This window comes from Debaryomyces fabryi (genome assembly GCF_001447935.2).
Source record: "Debaryomyces fabryi strain CBS 789 chromosome Unknown contig00103, whole genome shotgun sequence".
Classification (NCBI taxonomy): domain Eukaryota; kingdom Fungi; phylum Ascomycota; class Pichiomycetes; order Serinales; family Debaryomycetaceae; genus Debaryomyces; species Debaryomyces fabryi.
The window spans coordinates 14,746-37,234 of NW_015385529.1; the positions used below are offsets into that span (position 1 = coordinate 14,746).

Below are 22,489 nucleotides of genomic sequence, written 5' to 3' on the forward strand. Positions count from 1 at the left end.
AATGAATTAGAAATATAAAATGAGGTTAAGGGACTATACTTAAGCTTGAAACGAAATCCAGGTAATATTGTATCCAAATACGATTGGGTGATCTAAAAGTTCAATACTGCCCATGTACCAATAAATGCTAAGATAACGGATACAAAAATGGCAATAGATACAATAGCTTTTTCAAAGGCTTGTAAAGAATTATTGCATAATTTTAAGTAAAACAAACATGGTAATATAATGCAAACCAAAAAGCAAATCGACGAGCCTAAAATGCCGATTACTCGATCAAACTCAGGAAAAAGAATAGCCAACCCAACGAAAACAGCGTTTACTCCAATCCTAATTACAAGCTTAATGAAGGAGTTGAAAAAACGTCTGAAACCATTCTGGGAGGATTTATCAACGTTGAATAAAATATCTAAAGTTGAAATGATGGGCTTTGCATTCAAAGGAGTCTTAGCTAATGGAATAAGGCAGATTAAACCACTGAGCAAAGGATAACACCATATTGGGTAACCAGATGTAACTAGTAAGTTATTCGTAATCTCATTATTGCAGTATGCTCCAAACATCAAGAAACCTAAGATACCCATTGATAAGTCGGTGACCAATGTAATCGAATATGTTGTTGATAAGGTCCCAGTGAATTTATGCGGATGCCTCATATCAGATTTCAAATTAGGAAAGATGGCATGACCACCAAAAGGTGCCATAAGAATACCTATAGCCAACAATAGATCAGGAATTGACTGAGGCCACATATTAGTTGGCATAATAGAAATTAATGAACCTGGAGAGTCTGGTTTCAAGAAACCACACACCAATACTAACAATGTAATCGAAATCGTAGATATTATCCCAAATAATGAAAAGATAGATAATATAGGTAATGGTAGAAATGTAAATGGAGTCAAGACGAAAAAGCTGATTAACTTGAACTTTGTTTTAGTCCAAACTACTTCATCACCGAGTAATGCAAAGAGCGAATCACTGAATAAAACAATTAACGATACGCCCGCTCCTAATAAATCCATGGAGAAGATTAAAGAAATAAACAATTTTGCCATTGAGCCATAAGCTGCGTAACCTAAATCAGCATATGTCATTATTGTCCTGTCAGTATCCATAGCCTTTGATAATAAAGTAGCAGACCAGTATGTTGTCAAACCACAACAGGCTAATAATGGAACTCCGATGACCCATCCTGCTTTTAAAATACCAACTGGCAACGCCAAGAGACCCACGCCAATCAATACATTAATAGAATTGAATATAGTCTGTGGAGCAGTAGATTGCCCCTCTAAAACAGTAACAACATTTCCATCTTTATCCTCAATCTTCGTCAAATTGAACCGGGAAGCTGTTGTAGCCATCGAAATCGATGACCTAATGCTGGAAAATGACGGTGATGGAAATGACTTCCTTTTGTTGATATTGATGGGCATAGCACCACCACCCGTATATGTGGAATTTTTTCTTGATTTACTTTGATTCAACACGTTGATAATATCATCCTGGTAAAACACATCGTTGTTGGGCGAAATATTATGGTCCGCCCCGTTAAAAACCAGGTTCTTGTTCATCACATCGTGAAGAACTACGCTCAATCTTTCACCTCTCGCAGATGGAACCATCAACTCTGGATCGAATAACTCATCGTCAACAACCGAATCGTGTTGAACATTGCTATCATTGTAAAAAAATGATCTTTTCTTCCGAATATCATTATCAATCTTCGAAGCAGCAAATGATTGTGCTCTGGTGAAAGAACTTGCAAAGTTATGTAACGAATTTGGACCTTTGAACGAACCCAAAGGTGCATCTAAAATAGAATGTGTGGGTCGTCTACTCCGTACAAACGGAGTGGTCTCATCGATAGCAGTATCGTCTTCAGAATATTCCATATTAACCACCGCCTATCTAGCACAATATATGCTTATAAATGCAATTCTTTACTATAGAAAGTCTAGTTCTAGATTATTAAGTCGTCGAAAACATTCAAGATCAACGATGTAGATAAGTTAAACGAAAAGGGTATTTGTTTGATAAGAATTACATAAGCGGAATTTTTTCATGTATCTACAAAATGAATCATAGTAACTACGGAGACAACAAAACTGGTAAATAGATTTTGTAAATACATGACATCAATTCAACGACTAAAGAAGGTCATATACCAGTATTTACGGACTTTTTCGGGTCCTGAAAGACAACTTTCCTCCAGACAAAAATGGGTACTTGGATTAATAAATTTGTCTTCTGTGGTTGTATTTTGGGTGCTATCATCCTTCTTGGTAAATGATTTATTTGAAACAGACATTTATAGAAAGCCATTCTTTATAACATATCTTAATACTGCTTGCTTCAGTTTTTATTTAATTCCATATATGAAATATAATAATATCAGTGCATCGGAATTTGTCCGGCAGTTGAAGGCTGAATATGGCGAGAAAAAGATGAAGCTTGATATGGAAGATGGAACGGTGTCTAATATAGACTACGGGTCGAACGACAACTTGACAAATTTAGATACAGATTACTCCTCAGGGTCAGAAAGTGGTAGAGATGACGACATTGGGATATACGAGAGTGTAAAGCTATCATTACAGTTCATAATGCTTTGGTTTTCGGCGAATTTGGTGACTAATTCTTCATTATCGTATACTTCGGTTGCATCCCAGACAATTCTTTCTTCAACTTCGTCGTTTTTCACCTTAATTATTGGGTTTTTGTATTCGATAGAAAAAATCAACCAAAATAAGATTGTCGGCATACTTTTGAGTTTCACGGGGGTTTTGATTATTACTAAAATAGACACATCTTCTAGCAACCCTTCTGATTCAAATGCCGTTATTTTGGCAGGAAACTTACTTGCATTACTGGGTGCTTTGATATACGGACTTTACACGATTTTGCTTAAATTTAAAATTATGATCAAAAATTCAACTAGAGAAAGAAACCTAGATACTCATTTATTTTTCGGATTTGTTGGAATATTTAACACTCTTTTATTATGGCCCATCTTGATTTTACTTCATTTTACAGATATTGAAAAGTTCGAATTACCTTCGAATAATAGGACTATAAGCTTGCTATTAGCCAACGCACTTATTACATTCATTAGCGATTTTTGTTGGTGTAAAGCAGTTTTGTTGACAAGTCCATTGACCGTTACTGTGGGTTTATCAATGACAATTCCACTAGCCATGGTTGGCGATTGGGTACTCAAAGGCTTTTCAGTGAACTGGTGGTACTTGTTTGGAGCCTTTATTGTAACAGTTGGATTTTTAATCATCAATAAAGACGAAAAGGAGGACTTTGTCAGCAACCGTGAAACTCATGATGAAAGTCAATAAAGTATAGATATGTATTTAAATCGATAATACCCAGAAATTTTGTGTAACATTAATCTTGAATAGAAAAATCGTAGTTATCGTCTACCTGAAATAGGTCTTTCTGAAGCTAATACAATGATATTCAGAGACTTTATATCGCTTATAGCGGTATTCTCCTTCATATCTATAGTGTGTGGGGATTCGATCAATGCACAAGCGTTAACGAAAAAATCGTTGGAATCTCCTAATTTTATTGTCCCAATAACTCAATCAGATTTATCAGGTTTAGCAGAAGAAAGGGACTATTATACGTTGTTAATTTTGACATCGACAGATCCAGAACATGGATGCGGTACTTGTGAAACTTTAGATCGAGTTGTTAGAAGAGTAGCTGAATTTTGGTTTGCAGACTATTCTTTATCAAACTTTTTATTTTTTGTCAATATTGATTTGGCCGATAAGTCAAACGCTAATTTGTTCAATTACCTAGGAATAAATACAATTCCCCATGTGTGGCTTATTCCTCCAAGCAAAACTACATCCAACATAAATTACAATGATGACAATGGATACGGAATATTAAGTGAACCTCATTTACTATTTAAACTTCCAATGACTGGATTCGAGAAACAAGTCAAGGAACTAACCAAGTTCTTATCCCTGACCCTACACAAAACGATTCGTGTCAGACAAGAACAACCATTCGAAAAATTTATATTAGCTTTTGGGCTTACTTTTTCTTTGATTCTAGTAATTAAAAAGAGAGGACCTAAGATTGTTACTAATCTTACTAAGAAAAAAATTTACAAAGCTCTTGTGCTTATGGCAATACTAGCATTTACATGTGGCTACAATTTTACAGTTATGGAAAAGGTTCCATTTATCGCTAAGGATGGAAATAACAATATCGTTTACATTAGTGGGGCATTTCAATACCAATTTGGAGTTGAAATTATTATCGTTGGTCTTAATTACTTAGGGTTAGCGTCCAGCTTAATCAATCTTATCTACCTAGGAAACTACAAAATCAATTCTACTAGCAAGATTCCAAGCGAACATGCAAAAACTCTTTGCATTTTGATCAATGTTTTAATAATATACCTTTTGTCCAGTTGCTTGACCAGTGTCTTCTTAAAAAAGGAACCTTACTATCCTTATCACTTCTCTAAATTGTTTTAGTGAATATTAGACTTATGTATGATTGCAAATATAATAGAAACTCGGTACTAACACAAAACGCGTAACTTCATTTTATAGGTGAAGGTGAAATGATTCAAGTAATTCATATCAGTAATACGTTTGCTCGTCGTGCTCTAGTTTTAAGAATGTCGAATGGATCAATTGCTGTTAAACGTTCATTAGGATCTAATGGGAAGCCCGACCTAAAAAAGCCAAAACTAATAACTGATTTCTTTCAACAGAAATCAAAAGATGTTACAGCTGAATCTACCAAGAAATCAGAGTCAATTGGGATTTCTAACAACCAAGAAAAGCATACGACAAGCGTGATAACCTCGAACGAAACGATCGCTAAAGAAAAACTTAATACTACAAATATGAACATTAATAAGGATGACTCGAAACTTTCAGACGAAGAAAAGTACGCTGAATTCTGTGCTGAGCATAATTTCAATAAACAAGAATGGGTTGACTCTTTGACAATAGAACAGAGAGATCTATTAGACTTAGAGATAAAACATTTACATATTACATGGTTAGTATTTTTGCACAAAACAATAACCCAACCATATTTTCTAAAATTGAAGCTGTTTTTAAAATCCCAATCAAATAAAACAGTCTTCCCTCCAAGAGAACAAATTTATTCATGGTCTCATTACACCCCATTACCTTCTATTAAATGTCTTGTCTTGGGCCAGGACCCATATCACAATTTCAATCAAGCTCACGGGCTAGCATTCTCAGTATTAGAGCCAACTAGACCTCCTCCATCTTTATTGAATATCTACAAAACTTTGAAAATCGATTATCCCAACTTCAAAATCCCCGAATATCACGCATTGGCCAAACAAGGTAAACCTGGAGGAGGTAATTTGACCAGGTGGGCCAAACGAGGCGTCTTACTATTGAATGCTGTATTAACCGTTGAATGCCATAAGGCAAATAGTCACGCTAAACAAGGATGGGAAACGTTCACAGAAGAAATTTTAAAAACTGCAATAAATTATTATAACAAAGAACAATCAAGTGGTTTCGTTATAATGGCATGGGGTTCTCCAGCTCAAAAGAGAATATTGAATTTTAATGCTCTACTTAAATCAAACAAGTTTTTAGTTTTAAAAACGGTTCATCCATCACCATTATCAGCTAGAAGAGGCTTTTTTGATCTGAAAGTTTTCAAAAATTGTAATGATTGGTTGGCCGAAAATGGGAATAATAAGATTGACTGGGGGTTAATAGATGGTAACGTAGTTCTTTAAACAGTATTTAGTTTCAACACGATAGAATAGAACAATCTAACGAAAGTATTACCCGCACGCGTAGATGATATAAGTTTTTTTGTATATACTTTTCAATATGTTTTCGGGTTAATATTTTGAATCCTGAATCAGATTAGCAGATATCATATAAACAACGTGTTTTAATAGTTCTACAAGTATCCTTATTATTTCGAATCGTTAAAAGTTTAATTTCAGACGCTGATATAAATTAAAGAGTTTCTGCGAGTGAAAAGGTTGCAACATGTCAGATCGAGAGGATAAACCAAACCATTTCAGGGACACTGAAACAAGGGAGCAAAGGAAAAAGCGATTTATACTCGACACAGACCCTAAGACAGCTAAACTCAATGATGCCGATGATTCAACTAAGAGATTCAAGTATTTGTTGGGGTTAACAGATCTTTTTAGATACTTCATTGACTTGAATGCATCCAAGGACGCACAATTCAAGAAAATAATTAGGCAAATAGATGATAATGTCTCGTTTAAGCAGCCTAAAACTACGAAGAAGAAAAGAAGAAAGACAGAGAAAGAAGAAGACGCAGAATTGTTGGAGGATGAAGAACATATGAATGACGAGGAATCTCAACGTACAATAATAACGGAATCACCTAGTTTTGTTAAAGAAGGAAAATTGAGAGAATATCAAATTCAAGGATTGAATTGGTTGATATCTCTTTATGAGAATAGATTAAGTGGTATACTAGCGGATGAGATGGGACTAGGAAAAACTTTACAGACTATTGCCTTTTTAGGATATCTCAGATACATCAAGAAAATAGATGGCCCCTTCATTATTATTGTACCAAAATCAACACTCGATAACTGGCGAAGAGAATTTTCAAAGTGGACCCCAGATGTTAATGTAATTGTATTACAGGGAAATAAAGAGGGTCGTAATGAGATAATACAGGATAAATTATTAAATGCTGAATTTGATGTTCTAATAACCTCATTCGAAATGGTTATTCGCGAGAAAGCTCATTTGAAGAAATTTAGATGGGAATACATTGTTGTTGATGAAGCACATCGTATCAAGAATGAAGACAGTTCATTATCGCAAATTTTAAGGCTATTTTATTCTAAGAATAGATTATTAATTACGGGTACACCACTTCAAAATAATCTTCATGAATTATGGGCATTGCTAAATTTTTTGTTGCCTGATGTGTTTGGTGATTCTGATGTCTTCAATGAATGGTTTGAAAACCAGGGTGGTAAAACGGACGAAGACAAAGAAAAGAATCAAGATAAAGTTATTCAACAATTACATAAAGTTTTGAGTCCCTTTTTATTGCGTAGGATCAAGGCAGATGTTGAAAAATCATTGTTACCTAAAATTGAAACTAATATTTATATTGGTATGGCAGATATGCAAATAAAATGGTACAAAAAGTTATTGGAGAAAGATATCGATGCTGTTAATGGAGTTGTGGGCAAAAGAGAGGGTAAGACCAGATTATTAAATATTGTGATGCAATTAAGAAAGTGCTGCAATCATCCTTATTTATTTGATGGTGCAGAGCCTGGCCCACCATATACCACTGATGAGCATTTGGTTTTTAATGCTGGAAAAATGATTATATTGGATAAGATGTTAAAGAAGTTCAAGAAAGAAGGTTCTAGGGTTTTGATTTTTTCACAAATGTCAAGATTACTAGATATTTTAGAAGATTACTGCTATTTTAGGGATTATTCGTATTGCAGGATAGATGGCTCAACTTCCCATGAGGATAGAATCGAGGCAATTGACCAGTACAACATGCCGGACCTGGAAAAATTTCTATTTCTTTTAACTACAAGAGCAGGTGGTTTGGGAATCAATTTGACTAGCGCCGATATAGTTATATTGTATGACTCTGATTGGAATCCACAGGCTGACCTACAAGCCATGGATAGGGCACATAGAATTGGTCAAAAAAAACAAGTCAAAGTCTATAGATTTGTCCATGAAAATGCGATTGAAGAGAAAGTTCTAGAGAGAGCAGCTCAAAAATTGAGATTAGATCAATTAGTTATTCAGCAAGGAAGACAGATAAATGCCAATAATTCTGTTGGCAGTTCGAAGGATGATTTATTAGGAATGATTCAACATGGAGCTAAAAAAGTCTTCGAGTCCCAACAAAGTTCTACTATGCTAGAAGACGACATTGATGCAATTTTGCAGAAAGGTGCCGAAAAAACAGCGAATTTAAATGCCAAGTTCAATAATTTGGGTTTAGATGATTTGCAAAATTTTACATCTGATTCTTCAACATATGAGTGGAATGGTCAAAATTTCGCCAAAAAGGACAATCTGGAATTGGAATTCACTTGGATTAATCCATCTAAGAGAGAGAGAAAGGAGTTGACATACTCAATTGATAATTATTATAAGGATGTTTTGAAAACAACTCCTCTTGCAAATAAGAGCAATAATTTGCTGTCAAAATTTAAGGCACCTAAAATATATAACATTCAAGATCATCAATTTTTCCCTAATGGCTTAAAGGAACTACTTGAAAGAGAGCAATTAGCTTATAAAAAACAGATTGGTTATAGGTTTGCTTTAAATGAGTTTGGTGACAGTGACGAAGAATTCTTGACTGAAGAATTTAAGAATGAATTGCCTAGAGAGGAGAGAAGAAGGATTGAGCAAGAGAAAGTGAATAATGTTGTACCATTATCAGAAGAGGAGATCGAGTTAAAGAATAAATTATTAGCTGAAAGTTTCCATAATTGGACTAGACGAGATTTTACGAATTTCATTCATGGATCCGCGAAGTTTGGTAGAAATGATTATTCAAGAATCGCAAAGGCAATGGGTAATAAAGATAAAGATGATGTAGAGCGTTATCTGAGAAAGTTTTGGGAATCTTATTCTTTGATTGAGGGTTACGATAAATATGTATCTCAGATTGAAAGCAGCGAGAAAAAAATTGCCAAATTATTAAATCAGCAAAAGCTTTTAAGCATCAAGATGGAATCGTTAAAAGACCCTTTAGAGGAATTGAAAATCCAATACCCTCCTAACAATTCCAAAAGAGTTTACTCGAAGCATGAAGATAGATTTATATTGAGTTGTGTTCACAAATACGGCTTATTTAGTGAGAACTTATTGGAGAAAATTAAAGAAGAGATAGCTATGAATGATTCTTTCAAGTTTGATTGGTATATGTTATCTAGGACACCACAGGAATTAGGAAGACGTGTTAATACGTTATTGTTGGCAATCACGAGAGAGTTAGAAGGCCCGTCTACTATAAAAAAGAAAATAAAGGGCAGTTCCAACGTTAGTAGCCGTCCTGGTTCTACGGAGCCTGCGACAATTAACGACAACAATTCCAACAATTTGAATTTAGGAATCAAGAAGAGAAAAATATGACGCTTGTAATCTAGCTGTGTATTAAGTCTTCTAAAGAACTTCTATAGGACTATTATAAGAAAAATATAAGACGATAGTATTAAATATATTCATCGCAAATCTTTTCTTGCACTGTAGAAATATAATATGGCACTTTGTTTGCAGTCCAGCTGACTGAGAGATAATTGCTCATCTCATGTCTTTCAACTTTTAAATAATCAAATATTGTTTTGTCACCTGAAGCCTTATATCTTGGTCTTATAAAATTTCTCAAGCTTATAATCTTCGTACCAGGCTTTAAACCAAATAACATTCTCCCTACAGCAGTATTCAAATTAACATCGAAGAGGTAGTTATTGACAAGAAGTACATCGCATTCAATAACTGCTTGACGAACGTTGTCATTATCAACAAAACTTTGCAGGAGTGCAAAATTTAATGGTAAATCTTTCAATCCCAACAATGATAAATGCTTCTTAAGTAACATAGTCTGTAACTCAGTCAATTTGGAAGCATGCTCCATTATCTCGCAACCACCACTAAGATATACCCCGAACTCTAAAGCAGCTTGAAACGTGGTATTGCCTACCCCAGAGCCTAGGTCGTAGAATTTATGATGTGGCTGTAAGTTTACCTTAGTTAGGACTTCACTAGTAAACGAGGGCAATAATTCACCGTATACCTCAGCTGTAAAAGCCTTGTACGATCTGAGCTTCCTTGACTCTGTCGATACAATCCTCGAATATATACGTAAAAGAATTTGCTGTAAACAAAATCTAGAAACGTTAGTCTTTTCTCTGAGATGACGAAAGAAGTTTAATTCGTAGTTCTCGGGCCTCACAGCATTCACAACAACTTTATTTCTAGTACTGAATTTAACTGGGGTACACGGAATAATGCCTTTATTAGCATTATTAATGCTATTACTATCCTTAAGATTCTCTGTAGGTGGCTCATTTTCTTTGTCATCTTCTTCTGAAGATATAGGAGGTGTAAGGCGGTTTGGTATACTATATTTGAAACGAGGTTTCTTGCATTTAATTAAATCAAAAGAAGGGCTCAGTGGCTCTATAGGATCATTATCAGACATTGTATTTTCTTCACCAGTTAGTTGAATCTCTGAAAAGAAAAGATCTAAGCGAATATCTTCATCGGTGGGAATTTTGATCTCATTAGGCAGGAAATAAGCCCTAATTTCTTGGTTAATATCATGAGAACCTATATCAACATCATTGGGCGTCAACTCTACCATTAAACGGTTCCATTTGTCTATTACAAACATAAATCTAACAAAATCATTTTCCTCAATAGAGCTATCAATTTCTTTGTTGTATTCGTTTAGAATAATTTTCTTCAATTTTGAAGAATGAGAAAAAAATAATGAGTAATGAAGTTGAAAGAGCTTCTTAATCTCATTGATAGGGTCTAACTCGTTAGATTTAGGCTCAGCTAATATAAACAACTCACTGTGTTGAGGATAAAGCAAAAATCGTATTCTAATTTTGTTCATTGGATTGAGTATCATACTATTCGCATTTCTATCCATGATCGTTAATGGTGGAAAAGAAATGGGCATGTCTCGATAATTTTTACAATGCTGTGAAATAATATCTGCTGCTATAGTATCGGTTAAAGATATTTCGCTGCAATTTTGGATCATAATGTTTGCATCTTCTGTAAATAACAACTTAGGCGGACATGGCTGATCTTCATACACTGCATTCACATATAGTTGACGCCCATATAGAGGAATCAAAGTATCAGAAGATATATCTTCTGGATCGTAAGGGCTCTTTCTTTCTTCCTTTTCAATTTTAATGTTTTTTTTTGCTGAAGGCATTTCAATTTCGGGACCAATCAGAATATCTGACCTGTCAAGTTTTCCTGCCTTTAAGGACTTGGAACTCTTTCTTTCTTTAACCTTTTCAATTTTTACATCACTTTTCACTGGGTTTTTAGATTTGCTTACACCGTTCGCTTTAATAGAATTTTGACTCTTTGATCCTTTTAATTTCTTCTCTGGTTTAATAATGGGTCGTCTCTCGCGCTTTCTCTTTTGACCTTCTTTGAGTACACATCTATCACCTGTGACAGTTTGAAAATATGCTGATTCCTCTTTCAAGACTTGGACCATAGAATTTGGCTTTTTTGACTTGGTGAGCTTTTGCTCTTTACTTTTACCATCTAAAGTTTCTTTCTTTAATCGCTTTTCCCTTGTTTTAGGATCTAAGTGTTTCCTTATAACTCTTGTGCCACGCGGTTCCACTTTTTCCTCAATAGCCTCTTTTTTTAAGTTAAGTTCACTAGACTTCTTTGAATAATCTGCTTGATCTTTATGTTTCTCTACTTCAGATGCATAACGTGAATTTCTTCTACGACTCAAATTACCAAAATTATCTGAGCTATACCACTTAGCCATATATAACAATTCATCAACCTGACTTGTAAAAACCGTTCTCCTTCTATCCGGTTCTATTTCGTTTATTTTAGTTTCAATTGACAATTGACCCCTGAAAGGCAACTCGTCCATGATTGCCTTTAATTTTGTATTTCCCTTGAGAGCACTTTTTAAAAAGTTCACTTCCGCAGCTGTAAATTCACCAGATTCATCAAAACCTATTTCTTTAGCAACAGACTTCATATGCTTCATAGAAACACCAGGAAACAGAGATCTGAGTTGATTTCTTGTAAGGTCAGTAACAAGTAAATGCTTTAGGCGCGTTAAATTTATGGATTCCTTTATTTGCGTGATCTCTTTTTGAATTAGCTTTTCAAGCTCTTCTAATCTTTTTCTTGCAGTATCTCTATGTTGCGGTAACTCATTCAATTTTAATAATCTTCTGTTACATCCTTCTTTATCCATAAGAGGGAACTGGTCTAATATACTTTCAATTGACCTATTATCAGCTATTGCCTCTTTAAATAAAACAGATTCAGTGTTGCTGAAGTTTGAATGTATCTTCAATTCGTTAACAAGGTCCCTGATTTCTGCAATACTTTTATTGGGAAGCTCCCTTTGCAAGCTTCCCTTTGTGAGATCATAATCTACTAAAGAAAATAAAGAAGCTATTTCTGTCTCTGTCCATTTAGAAAAATGATCTATTCCATTTAACCTTCGTATCATACTTTTGTAGTATTGAAATTTTTTATTTAAATTGGAAAGACTACGGCACGGAAACTTGTCTTTATGATCCTTTGCGACAGAACTTGAATCATTTAATATTATTCCAGCTAATAAATATATTTCGTTTTTTGTCCAATCGAGAGTAGGTTTTAGTTCCTGAATTCTTTTTATAATCAATGCAAGTGGCTTGCTAGGAAATCTTGAAGTTAGTGTGTCTAATGTGAGATCATTCTTTATTTGATTTTCAAGTAAACTAATCTCTTCGTCTGCCCAATTGCAAAACGAAATTGAATTTGAATTCGAGAGTGATTTGGACTCGTCACTAGAGCTGTTATCTGATTTCGGGTTTGGAGAATCAGAATTGCTGTCGGGTGTATATATTCCACTGTTCATTAACTTCCGTTTATTATCACTTATGTCCAGATGGGATTTACAACCTACCGATAACGTTTCCATACTCGAGCATTCTGAAGAATCCAGACATATTGGAGTTATGTTGTATGTGCTATTATGATAAGCTATGTTCTCCATCCTATGTACAGCTTTGGAGGGTTCCAGTAACCTAATCGAATTATCTTATATCTGATTTAAACCTAGGTTGTTATGATTTCTATAATTGTTACGGTTTTTTGAGATCAAAAAAACGACAATGTCTCGCGTCTTCATAAAAACATGCTGCTTTCTTGTTCAAATAAATACACATTATATTTACATTATATAGATTGCTAGAGTTTACTAGCTCTAATACCGTTAAGTCTAAATTTCAAGTCTTTTAATAATTTACTCTCAGGTTTCCAGTTTTCAAACAGTTCATATAATTCACTAATTTCGTCATACCCATTTTTGCCTAAATCATCTCCATTGTCCACGGTTAATAGTTTATTATTATTCGGCCAGTTCTTTTCAATATTGAAAATTAATCCTCTTAAACACCAAGGTAATATAAAGGGGTTGGTACCTATTTTTCCAACATTATATTCCTTAATATAAACATGGTTCGATATTGGTACTTTCACAAGCTCTTCTACCTCGTCAACATGATCAATTGGTCCGTATGTACCAACGCCACTTGTCACTAAGTTTGTTTTCGAATTTATCTTATTCAACTCAAAAGGATACGGAAAATCCTTCGTTAATAATGTAGACGACTGAGTGGGAGGGATGACAATATCGTCAGTATCCAAAACGAATTTTACACCTAAATCATAAACCTTACCGTCATTATATATCTTAGAATGGCCACCTCCTGTCAATGGACCCGCCAAGACGGTGCTTAATTCTTTTAAAACATTGTTATCAAAATAACCTAAGTTTTGTAATTGGCAACATAATGAAACCAATTTCTGAACAAAAAGAGGAGTTTGCGATGAATGATCAATGTAACAAGCCCTATAAATATTTGGGTGAAATATATGAGATGCTAAGGCAGAATATAAAGGTACCAACTGATCATTTATGGACCCAATAAAACAAATCTTTACATTGGCATTTATAATTATTTGAGTGGATTCCTTATAAACCAAAGATTGTTGGCTGGTAAACTTAGTTAGTTCAAATAATTCTGTCATTGATTCATGTTCAATTGCCGAATACGCTTTCACAAAAAATGATTTATCGACTCCGTAAAATGGACCATTATTGATACCCGCCATACCTAAAATTCCAATCCTCTTTTGTATTGGATCCTTTAGAATACCCAATTTAATAAGCTTAGCCAAAAGAATAATCGAAACGACACATCCTTGTGAATGCGAAGCAACGAAGATAAAATCTGCTTCGTTCAATTCTTTTTGCCATGAATGTAAAATTTCAGTAAAGAATTCAACCCTATCAAATATTTTACCTTCTTTTTCAAGGGCAATTTTCTGAATACTTACATTGCAAGATTCATCTTCAGTGATTAAACCATTTTCAATACAATACCGAATAATAGCCTTTTCAGCCTCATTTGCAAATTTTAAAGAAGTACCTTTAGGAGCCCCTATGAGAGGTCTTATCATCTTTGTAGGAAAGAATCCATGAACACCAATAATCAAAATTTTCTTGATTTTGTGCAAAGGGCCAGATTTATGTGATACTATATCTGACGAATTAATGTTCAACTTGGAACTCTTTGCTGGGCGTGGCTTGTGATTAATCAATAAGTTTCCCATCGGATCATTAGTAATTGAAATTGAATTTGGATCATTTGCATCATCTTGTAGTTGATTATTTTCCAGAGAGGCATATTGAGAGGATTTATTTCCTTCATTCGATAACCTTGTGTAAAACTTATCATAGTTAGGTAAACATGCTCTCTTACCAGGTGGTAACTTAGCTAATGATCTTCCGTATAATCTGTAAGCCTTATCGTACATCAAGTCAAATTCCTTTTCCATCCTTTCATTGGTATCTGAGGTTGAGTTATCGCTACCCTTATCACTGTCATTCTCAACTACATTTGTTAATGATTGAGTATTAAAACCCAACTTACTTGATAATTGACTAATAAATTGTCGCCAGTTCGTTATGTCATTTTTAGAATTGGGTGTAGTCCCTTGATTCATAGTAGACGAATTTCCAAACAAAGTATTGGCTAAAGAACCAGTTGAAGAGGACGCAGACTGAGGTGGTAAACACAGTCGCCAATCTGGAACTATAACATTTTCCCTGAGATTTTCATTCTTGTGGGTGTTAATTTTACTAAACTGTTGAGCATTATCGTGGGGCTTATACAAAACAGCATCATCTTCTCCGCTTTGGTCCGATAATGGTGGTGTACCTTCTTCCTTATCATTGGCCCTCTCTAATTTAGTCGCCTTTTGCTCATTGCTATCAGATATATCCTCTTTATTTGGAAGTGACGGAGTTGATTGAAGAATTCTGTTCGTGATGCTTATTTTCTTATCTCTTTCTTTCTTATCCTTATTATTATTATTTGAATCATTATCACTAGCACTATGACTTCCATTGTTCCAGAAAGTCCAGGAAGAAGAAGATTTCTTTCTGTTATTGTTTGTAATCTGTTCGTCAATTTCATCACCATTATCGTCCGGGAGATAATCATTATTTTCTGCATCATCTATTTCATCGTTTTCATGTTCAGCATCATTGTTTTCTTCCAGATCTTGTTCATTATTATCACCGCTATCTAAACGGTGCTCAGAATTATCCTCTTTGCCCTTTGAAGACCAGTTTAGCCAGTTGTTGGCATTGTTTACTAAGGATGATGAAGAAGCTTTAGGCTTTATCGCCTTCGATGAGCTTAGGTCCTTCTTCAAATCCATGTCTCGATTCTTTTTCTGGTCATTCACTAATTTAGAAGTAGAATTTGTGGACGATATTTCTTCATTCTCTTTACTTCTGTTATCAAGTGTATTCGATGGGCTGTTGGATCCCCATAGCGGTAGCCAGCTACTAGTGTTGATGTTTGGTGTGCGTGACATATCTCTATTAGTATTATAATTATCGTATGCTCTTACTATATATTAGCGTAGCAATTGGTACTTTTACGGTCTGATATATTTTTATACTTATTGTAGATTCCAAACGTCAAGATTAATTAACTAATAATATATTTATTAATACAGTTATTGTTCTATATATATTCTGTGCGCAACTTCTATGGGGAAATTTCATATGAAAAATGTACCATAATTGGCGAAAACTACCATTATATGATCAAACATAAAGCTTACGGTACTGATTCAACAAGTCTTCTGAAATAGCAGAACCTCCGCAACCTATGAAAAGTATAATGTCTTCTTCAGATAAATCACCAAAGCATTTTAAATATTTAGTGTTGTCGAATGCCATTGAAATGGTAGCACCACATGCGGGCTCTACCAATATCCCAAAATGGTCATAGAAGTCAAGTGAGCCCTTTACTGCTTCAAGATCATCAATCATTTGAACATGAGTTTTGTGATTGTTGTAATTAGCTAAAGCTTGTGCCGAAATGTAGGGAGATGCCAAACATGTTACCAATGTTTTGATTGAGCCTAAAGTAACAACTTTTCCGGCCTTGAGGGCTTCTGAGAACGTTGGGGTTTGAAAAGTCTCGACAGCTAATATGGAAACATCTTTGAATTTTGCATTTCTCTGTAATCCTGTAACTATACCGTTGTAAAGTCCACCTCCACCTACGCTACAAACAACCCCTTTTATTTTCCCACATTCTTCTGGTGAAAGCTGATTTTCATTTACAATTTCGTCGATCATAGAGCCATGACCTTCCCAGAGTAATGGGTCATCAAATGGTGGACAATAGAGAGGATAAACAGATGCATCCACACTTTTCATCACAGTTTCTCTCAAGTACGAATCTGCTTCCCCCCAATGGGCACCATGAACTTGAACTTTAGCACCCATTTCTTCCAATTGTTTGATAACCCCACTGTTAGCTGTAGTTGGTAGAACGACTGTACATGCTAAATTATAATGTTTACTTGCATAGGCAGCAGCTAATCCTGCATTTCCTCCGGAGGATGCAAATGTCTCTACATTTGTCTTGTTTAGCTCATGGGCTCTTTCAATCGATTTGGCCATTAAATGCCCCATTCCCCTCAACTTAAAGCTTCCAGAAGGTTGTTCGTACTCATTTTTTATAAAAACCCGACAAGGAGGTTTATTAGGTAATTTATCAGTAACTTCGATTAAGGATGTCTTAATACTTGGCTCCCCTTTGGCTAACTTTGATATCATTTTATTAATGCAAGTTGAGTAATATAACTGTCAAAATAATGTAAATAATGTATTGATACGAGATTTTTTTCTATAATAATCCACATCAAAAAGAAGTCTCACTGATCCTGTAAAAGAATTTATGATTTAAGTGATTCTATGTCAAGGAGAAAAAATAAAGCACATGGAGTATCTATATCAGAAGAGTTTCTGCGATTAGATCCAGAAATTGAAGATGAAATCTTAGAAGCATATAGTTCCATAACCCTGGAAAGTCAAGATTTTTTCCTACATCAGTTACCTGAGTTTTTACATCAATTGCAAATACCGGCATGCTTTACCGATGATATAACGCAATGTGTCAATTACTACTATGAGCATATGCATAATGATAATGGCGACTTCAAATTAAATGAATCAAATTACAAACATGCTATAACTTTTCAGATGATTCTAGCATACACAATCACTGGCTCTGCAAATGAAAAACATGAAGTAACTATTATCGACATAGTAGATATTGATAAGCTTATTAGAAACGTCAATAAGTTAGTCAAATTCAGAAATGCATATACTCATATCTACGGGAGTTGGAAATTATTTGTGGATGCTGCAACGACTTCAACAGATAGCAGCGAATCTACCGTTACTAACCACCAATTAACATTACCAGATTTGAAGAAGATAAAATCAGTTTTGAACTTGGATGAAGCGGGTAATGGAAACGTTTCATTGGGAGACTCATTCCTTATCGACATGTTGAGCTGTTGCACAACGACTGAAAATGGAGACATTCTTAATTATGATTACAACAAGCCAAAGAAAGGTTCGTATATAACTATCAAAGATTTTGCTGAAATTCTTGGAAACTTGGGTGAGTTGGACTAAATGACTATATTTTTTATTTAGATATGAAGCTATGTTGATTAATGTACAATGAGGTTATTTACAATTATTGCTCTACAAATGGATTATAATGTATTTCGACATGTTTTATCCAACTTTCTTTCTTCCATATTCCACGAGGCTTCCCGCTTTTCTTCATTTTATCTTTATCATTCAAACTTTCATCGCTTTCTAGCTTTTCAATTGTCTCGTACCCATCTATGACCATACCAATGACAGTATATTTTGAACTGTCTCCTAATATAGCTTGGTGTTCACTCGATAAAGATATAAAGAACTGAGATCCCAAACCATCTTCGTGTTTGTCATTATTGACGGTTAATAATGTACCTCTCTTAATTTGATTCCAGCCATGAGCATTAGAATATTGAAATTCTTTTGATAAAGGTCCATTTGTTGTATTATTCTCTGGGTCAGCAGCATGTGATTCTTTTCCAGATTGTGATGGATCTCCTGTCTGTATTATGAAGTTCGGTATATATCTTAATATCCTGTTATCATTATACGTCCCTTTGGCACAATGTCTTATGAAATTCTCTGCATGTTTGCATTGTGAAATACTAGACAATCTTAATTCAATTTTAAGTGGTCCAGTTTTGGTGTGCAACTATAGCTGGTCAGTATTCCAATATTTTATGTGATATACGCTATACTTACGGTTACTGACATTGTCCTACCTCCATATCTAGGCTATTTTCAATTCATTTTTTTGATCGCGAAATACATCAAAAAGATTTGAGTTATCTTGTCAGATAATAAACGATTCAGCATCAATGAAAGAGTTCATAATATGAATATACCATATGAACAACCTCATTTACTATTTCCCTTGGCAGCTTATTTCCAATCTCAGTATGAATTCATAGATCAATTCATTCCAGAGTTAGCTAGTAGCGAGAGAAAATTGGTTCATCTCACTAACTTTAAACAATTCGAGGACTTAATATACCATTTAGAATCCACATTCCTCGTTAAGGATGAAATTGATAATGGTGAAAATATAGAAACATATCTTAAAATCCCATCTATTGACATATTTCGAGTTTTGATAACCCTTGCATCTAGGTGCCTGTCAACGTATTTTACTCATGGATCCCCATCCATAGATGGTTTGATTGCAAATAACGAATACACTAAAAATTTGAATGAAGAATATGAAAAGTGTATATACAAACCTCCTTTAAGGGATAGATGTATAATGATCATGAGACGGTATATGGATATACTTATAACTTCAACCTCTCCCACTACGGTTGAATTGGTTTATAAGCTATTTTTGGACACCTTCAAGGAATTTATAATTCAACCAGAGTTTTTTCATATCAAGGGGACACTTCCTAAGGACAGATATTTAAGATCCAAAAGGAAAATAGCTCTACGTCAAGAAACAAATGTAGAGGAGAGCCACGAGGTAATAAGTGATTCTGAAGAAGAACCACCTTCATTAGTAAATGATATTGCGAGTGAAGTTAAGAAATTCCAACCCTATAACATGTCACCCTTGAAAAGGAATACTGGTATTTTTTCTGGTGATAATTATAAGATGTCAGGCTTAAATGACTCATCCGTTTTGTTTCAGACCATGCCTCACTTAGATAGTGAATCAGATCTAGCTTCCAGCTCAGAAGGTGAGTTGTCATCAAAAAGACGCAAAGGCAGTTCAAATAGGTATAGCAAGAATTCTATATTGAATAATGTTCGTGTGTTTGGAGACTATTTAATTTCTAGGCAATTAAACCCAATGATCAATTCGCCATACAACTTGTGGAAATTGATACAATGGACATTTCACTGTGCAGATTTTTCGACTATGTATCAAAAGAAGTTACTAGGTTCAAATTGTACTAACTCCCACCTTATTTTTGAGACATATTCTAAACTTCTCAGGTTAATATTTGATTTCCTTCAATTTAATCTTATCTACCACTTAATTAAGGATCAGAAATCAAATCAATTTTTGAATATTGAAAGAAAGGATGCAAATGAGTATATGGATCCTGTTTTCACTTTCTCTCAGCTAGACAGTACTTCCAGGAAAGAGATAATAGGGATAATAGAAAATGACAGAAGTATCCTTCTTCTGAATCTTATGATGCAATTGGGTCCATCTCAAGTGGACTGGTATGATAGAGTAATAGAATATGTATTCACTGGATTGAATAAAGATAAGCCCAATTCTGAAAGTAGCTATCAACCACAACCTTGTTACGAACGAGAAAAGATATTAACCAGACATGACAATACTCTTAAAAAAGAGATAGATAGGAACTATGCTCTTCAGTATGATGATAATATCGATTCAATGAAGCTTCGTTACGGAATAATAATAATAATATATTACAGATCACTATTTTTTGCTACCGAAAGTCTCATAGATGATTCACAAGCCCTAGATGATTCCCCAACTTCACCATTATCTCCTAAACTTTTCTTGCAACAGCTTAGTTGCAAACTAATAACTCTTGATTATCTCTATCTAAGGCAGTTTTATCTTGCATACTATATGGAGACGACAGAAAATAAGTTCATTACTAGAATCTACCAATATCAAATGATGCATGAATTAACAAAGATGATGTTAATATCTTTTACAGGTTTTCCGGAAATCGAGAATTATTTATCTACAAATGAAATAATACACTCTAATAGTAATTCTGCAAAGAATTTGATGGATTTAATTGTTGACCAAAGACTCTATCAAGCTCTAGTTGAAGATGAAACTTATTCTGGATGGCAAGACTTTGAGCTGGCTTGGTCTAAATTGAATTATTTACTAGGATGGCTCCTTGAATCTTCACTAGCTGAGTTGCAGAATAATTTAAGGGAATCGAGTGAAGATATTGAATTGGTGAATTTTATATTCAAAAGAGTGGAAAAAGCAGATCGCATAAAAATTAAGTGGTACAATAGATTTATCTTGAATCACTGCAAAGATAACAACAAGTCCAATAATAATCACGTAGAATATCATTTCTATCTATCGGATGACGAAGCTCTTAACCACCTCGTTAATGATAAATCTGAAACTATTTGGGTCAGATTCAAGCACGTAGTCCTATTGAAATTTTCCAAATATATTAATGAACAATTTACATGATAAATGATTAACTTTAATTCTTACTGTATATAATTTAGCTATTTAATAGATCATTATGCTATAAATATATAACAAGTCTTAAATGATATGTTTAACCTTGAAATAATGTCTCAAGTATTGAACTTGCCAAGCACCTAAACCAACAAGAGATGTAATGATTAAGAGAGAAAACCATTTTACTCTGGAGTTAGTGGATTCATTAGTATCTCTCATTCTTTCTTCTCTGGCCTTCAAATATTGCAATTCTCCAGTGATTTCGTAAGTCATTTCTTCGATTCTACGTAAGTCAACTTCGACTGGTTTCAATTTTTCAGCAGCTTGTACAGCGTTCCAATCTCTTGCAGCTGCACCGCTTTCAACATCTAATTCGATTTCCCTTATAAAGTTGGTGTTCTTAGACCACTTTCTTTCCAACTGGTTAGTGAAACAAATATCAAAAGCAGCACTGTCATGACTATTGAACCCAATTTTAACGGATCCAGCAATGTCATTTTTACGGCGGTATTCGTTACCTAACAGGTCTACTATTCTCAAGTCAAGTCTTTGACCATCTCCTGAATGACCATTAGTCTTGATATTAACAACAACCAATTGATCCTCTTGAACAAAATCACGAATACAGAATGGATCTGGATTAGTGGTTGCTGGAATAGCCAATTGTAAAGCAGAAACCAACGAAACAAAAGTCGATATAATGAATAACAAATTAGAAATTGACCTCATTTTGCCAGGAATTGTTATGATACTCTGTTTGAATTCCGTTAACCTTAGCTTGGATTCACTTTTGGTTTTCATCCAATTCAGTGATTTGTTAGCGTGTCAAGTTTTCAATAAATGTCGTGTAAATCAAGCGCGTCGCGCGACATCATTGGATTTCATATACGACATAACTTTTCATTTATTACTACTTATGGAAGTCTAGTTAGACATTAATTTTTCATTTTTCGTCGTGAAGGTTATAACAGAAATTTGATTTATTGGTAACTAGTAAACCATTATACCTAGAGTCTTATAATATTCAAAATGTCAAAGGCAAAGACAACGCATACTATGGTGAAGCTCGTGTCAGCTGCTAAAACCGGATACGAAAAATGGTTCAATATCCCTAGACACACTCAAAAATTGAATTTAATATTATATGATCCAATCGCTAAAAGACATTGCCTTTTCCAAGAGGACAAGAAAAGAAGAGTTCCTGAAGTTATAGCTAAAGATTATAATAGAAGACACCGTATTTAAGTGTTGAAATTCTGTCTACAATTTATCTGAACTTGACTCAAATAGTTCAAATCGCATAGAAATTATTATTAATATTATTAATAGCCGTGGTTCACCTAAGTATAGTTACTTATTACTGAAATGCCGTATTCCACACTGAGAAGGATATTAAATAACTCTCTCTTTACTTGTATATATTAGGATTCATTGTTGAATGAATCACCACATCAAATAATATTACGCATTGTGTAAGAAAACATTGAAATTATGTAGCTGATTATTGTATAGCATTCGTTCAAAAAAAGCATGGATTTTACAACTATACTTCGTTAAAATAGAAGACTATTGGAGTAT

At 34.3% G+C, this 22,489-nt stretch overlaps 13 protein-coding genes across 13 annotated transcripts; 7 read left to right on the forward strand and 6 right to left on the reverse strand.

The window, feature by feature from the left end:
* Positions 1-92: 92 nt before the first annotated feature.
* On the reverse strand, positions 93-1,895 carry AC631_04139 (uncharacterized protein; the record flags this gene model as incomplete). Its single annotated transcript, XM_015612968.1, has 1 exon — positions 93-1,895. The coding sequence occupies one exon, from the start codon at positions 1,893-1,895 to the stop codon at positions 93-95; it is 1,803 nt and encodes a 600-aa protein (XP_015466199.1).
* Positions 1,896-2,378: 483 nt separating this feature from the next.
* AC631_04140 (uncharacterized protein) lies at positions 2,379-3,347 on the forward strand (the record flags this gene model as incomplete). Its single annotated transcript, XM_015612969.1, has 1 exon — positions 2,379-3,347. One exon carries the CDS (start codon positions 2,379-2,381, stop codon positions 3,345-3,347), a length of 969 nt encoding a protein of 322 aa, XP_015466200.1.
* Positions 3,348-3,461: 114 nt separating this feature from the next.
* On the forward strand, positions 3,462-4,505 carry AC631_04141 (dolichyl-diphosphooligosaccharide--protein glycotransferase; the record flags this gene model as incomplete). The annotated part of the gene is made up of 1 exon (XM_015612970.1): positions 3,462-4,505. One exon carries the CDS (start codon positions 3,462-3,464, stop codon positions 4,503-4,505), a length of 1,044 nt encoding a protein of 347 aa, XP_015466201.1.
* Positions 4,506-4,651: 146 nt separating this feature from the next.
* Positions 4,652-5,764, forward strand: AC631_04142 (uracil-DNA glycosylase; the record flags this gene model as incomplete). The annotated part of the gene is made up of 1 exon (XM_015612971.1): positions 4,652-5,764. The coding sequence occupies one exon, from the start codon at positions 4,652-4,654 to the stop codon at positions 5,762-5,764; it is 1,113 nt and encodes a 370-aa protein (XP_015466202.1).
* A 262-nt stretch (positions 5,765-6,026) lies between these two features.
* On the forward strand, positions 6,027-9,149 carry ISW2 (DNA translocase; the record flags this gene model as incomplete). Its single annotated transcript, XM_015612972.1, has 1 exon — positions 6,027-9,149. The coding sequence occupies one exon, from the start codon at positions 6,027-6,029 to the stop codon at positions 9,147-9,149; it is 3,123 nt and encodes a 1,040-aa protein (XP_015466203.1).
* Positions 9,150-9,228: 79 nt separating this feature from the next.
* DOT1 (histone methyltransferase) lies at positions 9,229-12,708 on the reverse strand (the record flags this gene model as incomplete). Its single annotated transcript, XM_015612973.1, has 1 exon — positions 9,229-12,708. One exon carries the CDS (start codon positions 12,706-12,708, stop codon positions 9,229-9,231), a length of 3,480 nt encoding a protein of 1,159 aa, XP_015466204.1.
* A 269-nt stretch (positions 12,709-12,977) lies between these two features.
* On the reverse strand, positions 12,978-15,677 carry AC631_04145 (uncharacterized protein; the record flags this gene model as incomplete). Its single annotated transcript, XM_015612974.1, has 1 exon — positions 12,978-15,677. One exon carries the CDS (start codon positions 15,675-15,677, stop codon positions 12,978-12,980), a length of 2,700 nt encoding a protein of 899 aa, XP_015466205.1.
* A 235-nt stretch (positions 15,678-15,912) lies between these two features.
* Positions 15,913-16,935, reverse strand: AC631_04146 (L-serine/L-threonine ammonia-lyase; the record flags this gene model as incomplete). Its single annotated transcript, XM_015612975.1, has 1 exon — positions 15,913-16,935. One exon carries the CDS (start codon positions 16,933-16,935, stop codon positions 15,913-15,915), a length of 1,023 nt encoding a protein of 340 aa, XP_015466206.1.
* A 138-nt stretch (positions 16,936-17,073) lies between these two features.
* AC631_04147 (uncharacterized protein) lies at positions 17,074-17,802 on the forward strand (the record flags this gene model as incomplete). Its single annotated transcript, XM_015612976.1, has 1 exon — positions 17,074-17,802. One exon carries the CDS (start codon positions 17,074-17,076, stop codon positions 17,800-17,802), a length of 729 nt encoding a protein of 242 aa, XP_015466207.1.
* Positions 17,803-17,866: 64 nt separating this feature from the next.
* AC631_04148 (peptidylprolyl isomerase) lies at positions 17,867-18,489 on the reverse strand (the record flags this gene model as incomplete). Its single annotated transcript, XM_015612977.1, has 2 exons — positions 17,867-18,427; positions 18,478-18,489. 2 exons carry the CDS (start codon positions 18,487-18,489, stop codon positions 17,867-17,869), a joined length of 573 nt encoding a protein of 190 aa, XP_015466208.1.
* Positions 18,490-18,610: 121 nt separating this feature from the next.
* Positions 18,611-20,917, forward strand: AC631_04149 (uncharacterized protein; the record flags this gene model as incomplete). Its single annotated transcript, XM_015612978.1, has 1 exon — positions 18,611-20,917. One exon carries the CDS (start codon positions 18,611-18,613, stop codon positions 20,915-20,917), a length of 2,307 nt encoding a protein of 768 aa, XP_015466209.1.
* A 78-nt stretch (positions 20,918-20,995) lies between these two features.
* ERV25 (Erv25p) lies at positions 20,996-21,712 on the reverse strand (the record flags this gene model as incomplete). Its single annotated transcript, XM_015612979.1, has 1 exon — positions 20,996-21,712. One exon carries the CDS (start codon positions 21,710-21,712, stop codon positions 20,996-20,998), a length of 717 nt encoding a protein of 238 aa, XP_015466210.1.
* Positions 21,713-21,940: 228 nt separating this feature from the next.
* Positions 21,941-22,156, forward strand: AC631_04151 (mitochondrial 54S ribosomal protein bL33m; the record flags this gene model as incomplete). Its single annotated transcript, XM_015612980.1, has 1 exon — positions 21,941-22,156. The coding sequence occupies one exon, from the start codon at positions 21,941-21,943 to the stop codon at positions 22,154-22,156; it is 216 nt and encodes a 71-aa protein (XP_015466211.1).
* Positions 22,157-22,489: the final 333 nt, after the last annotated feature.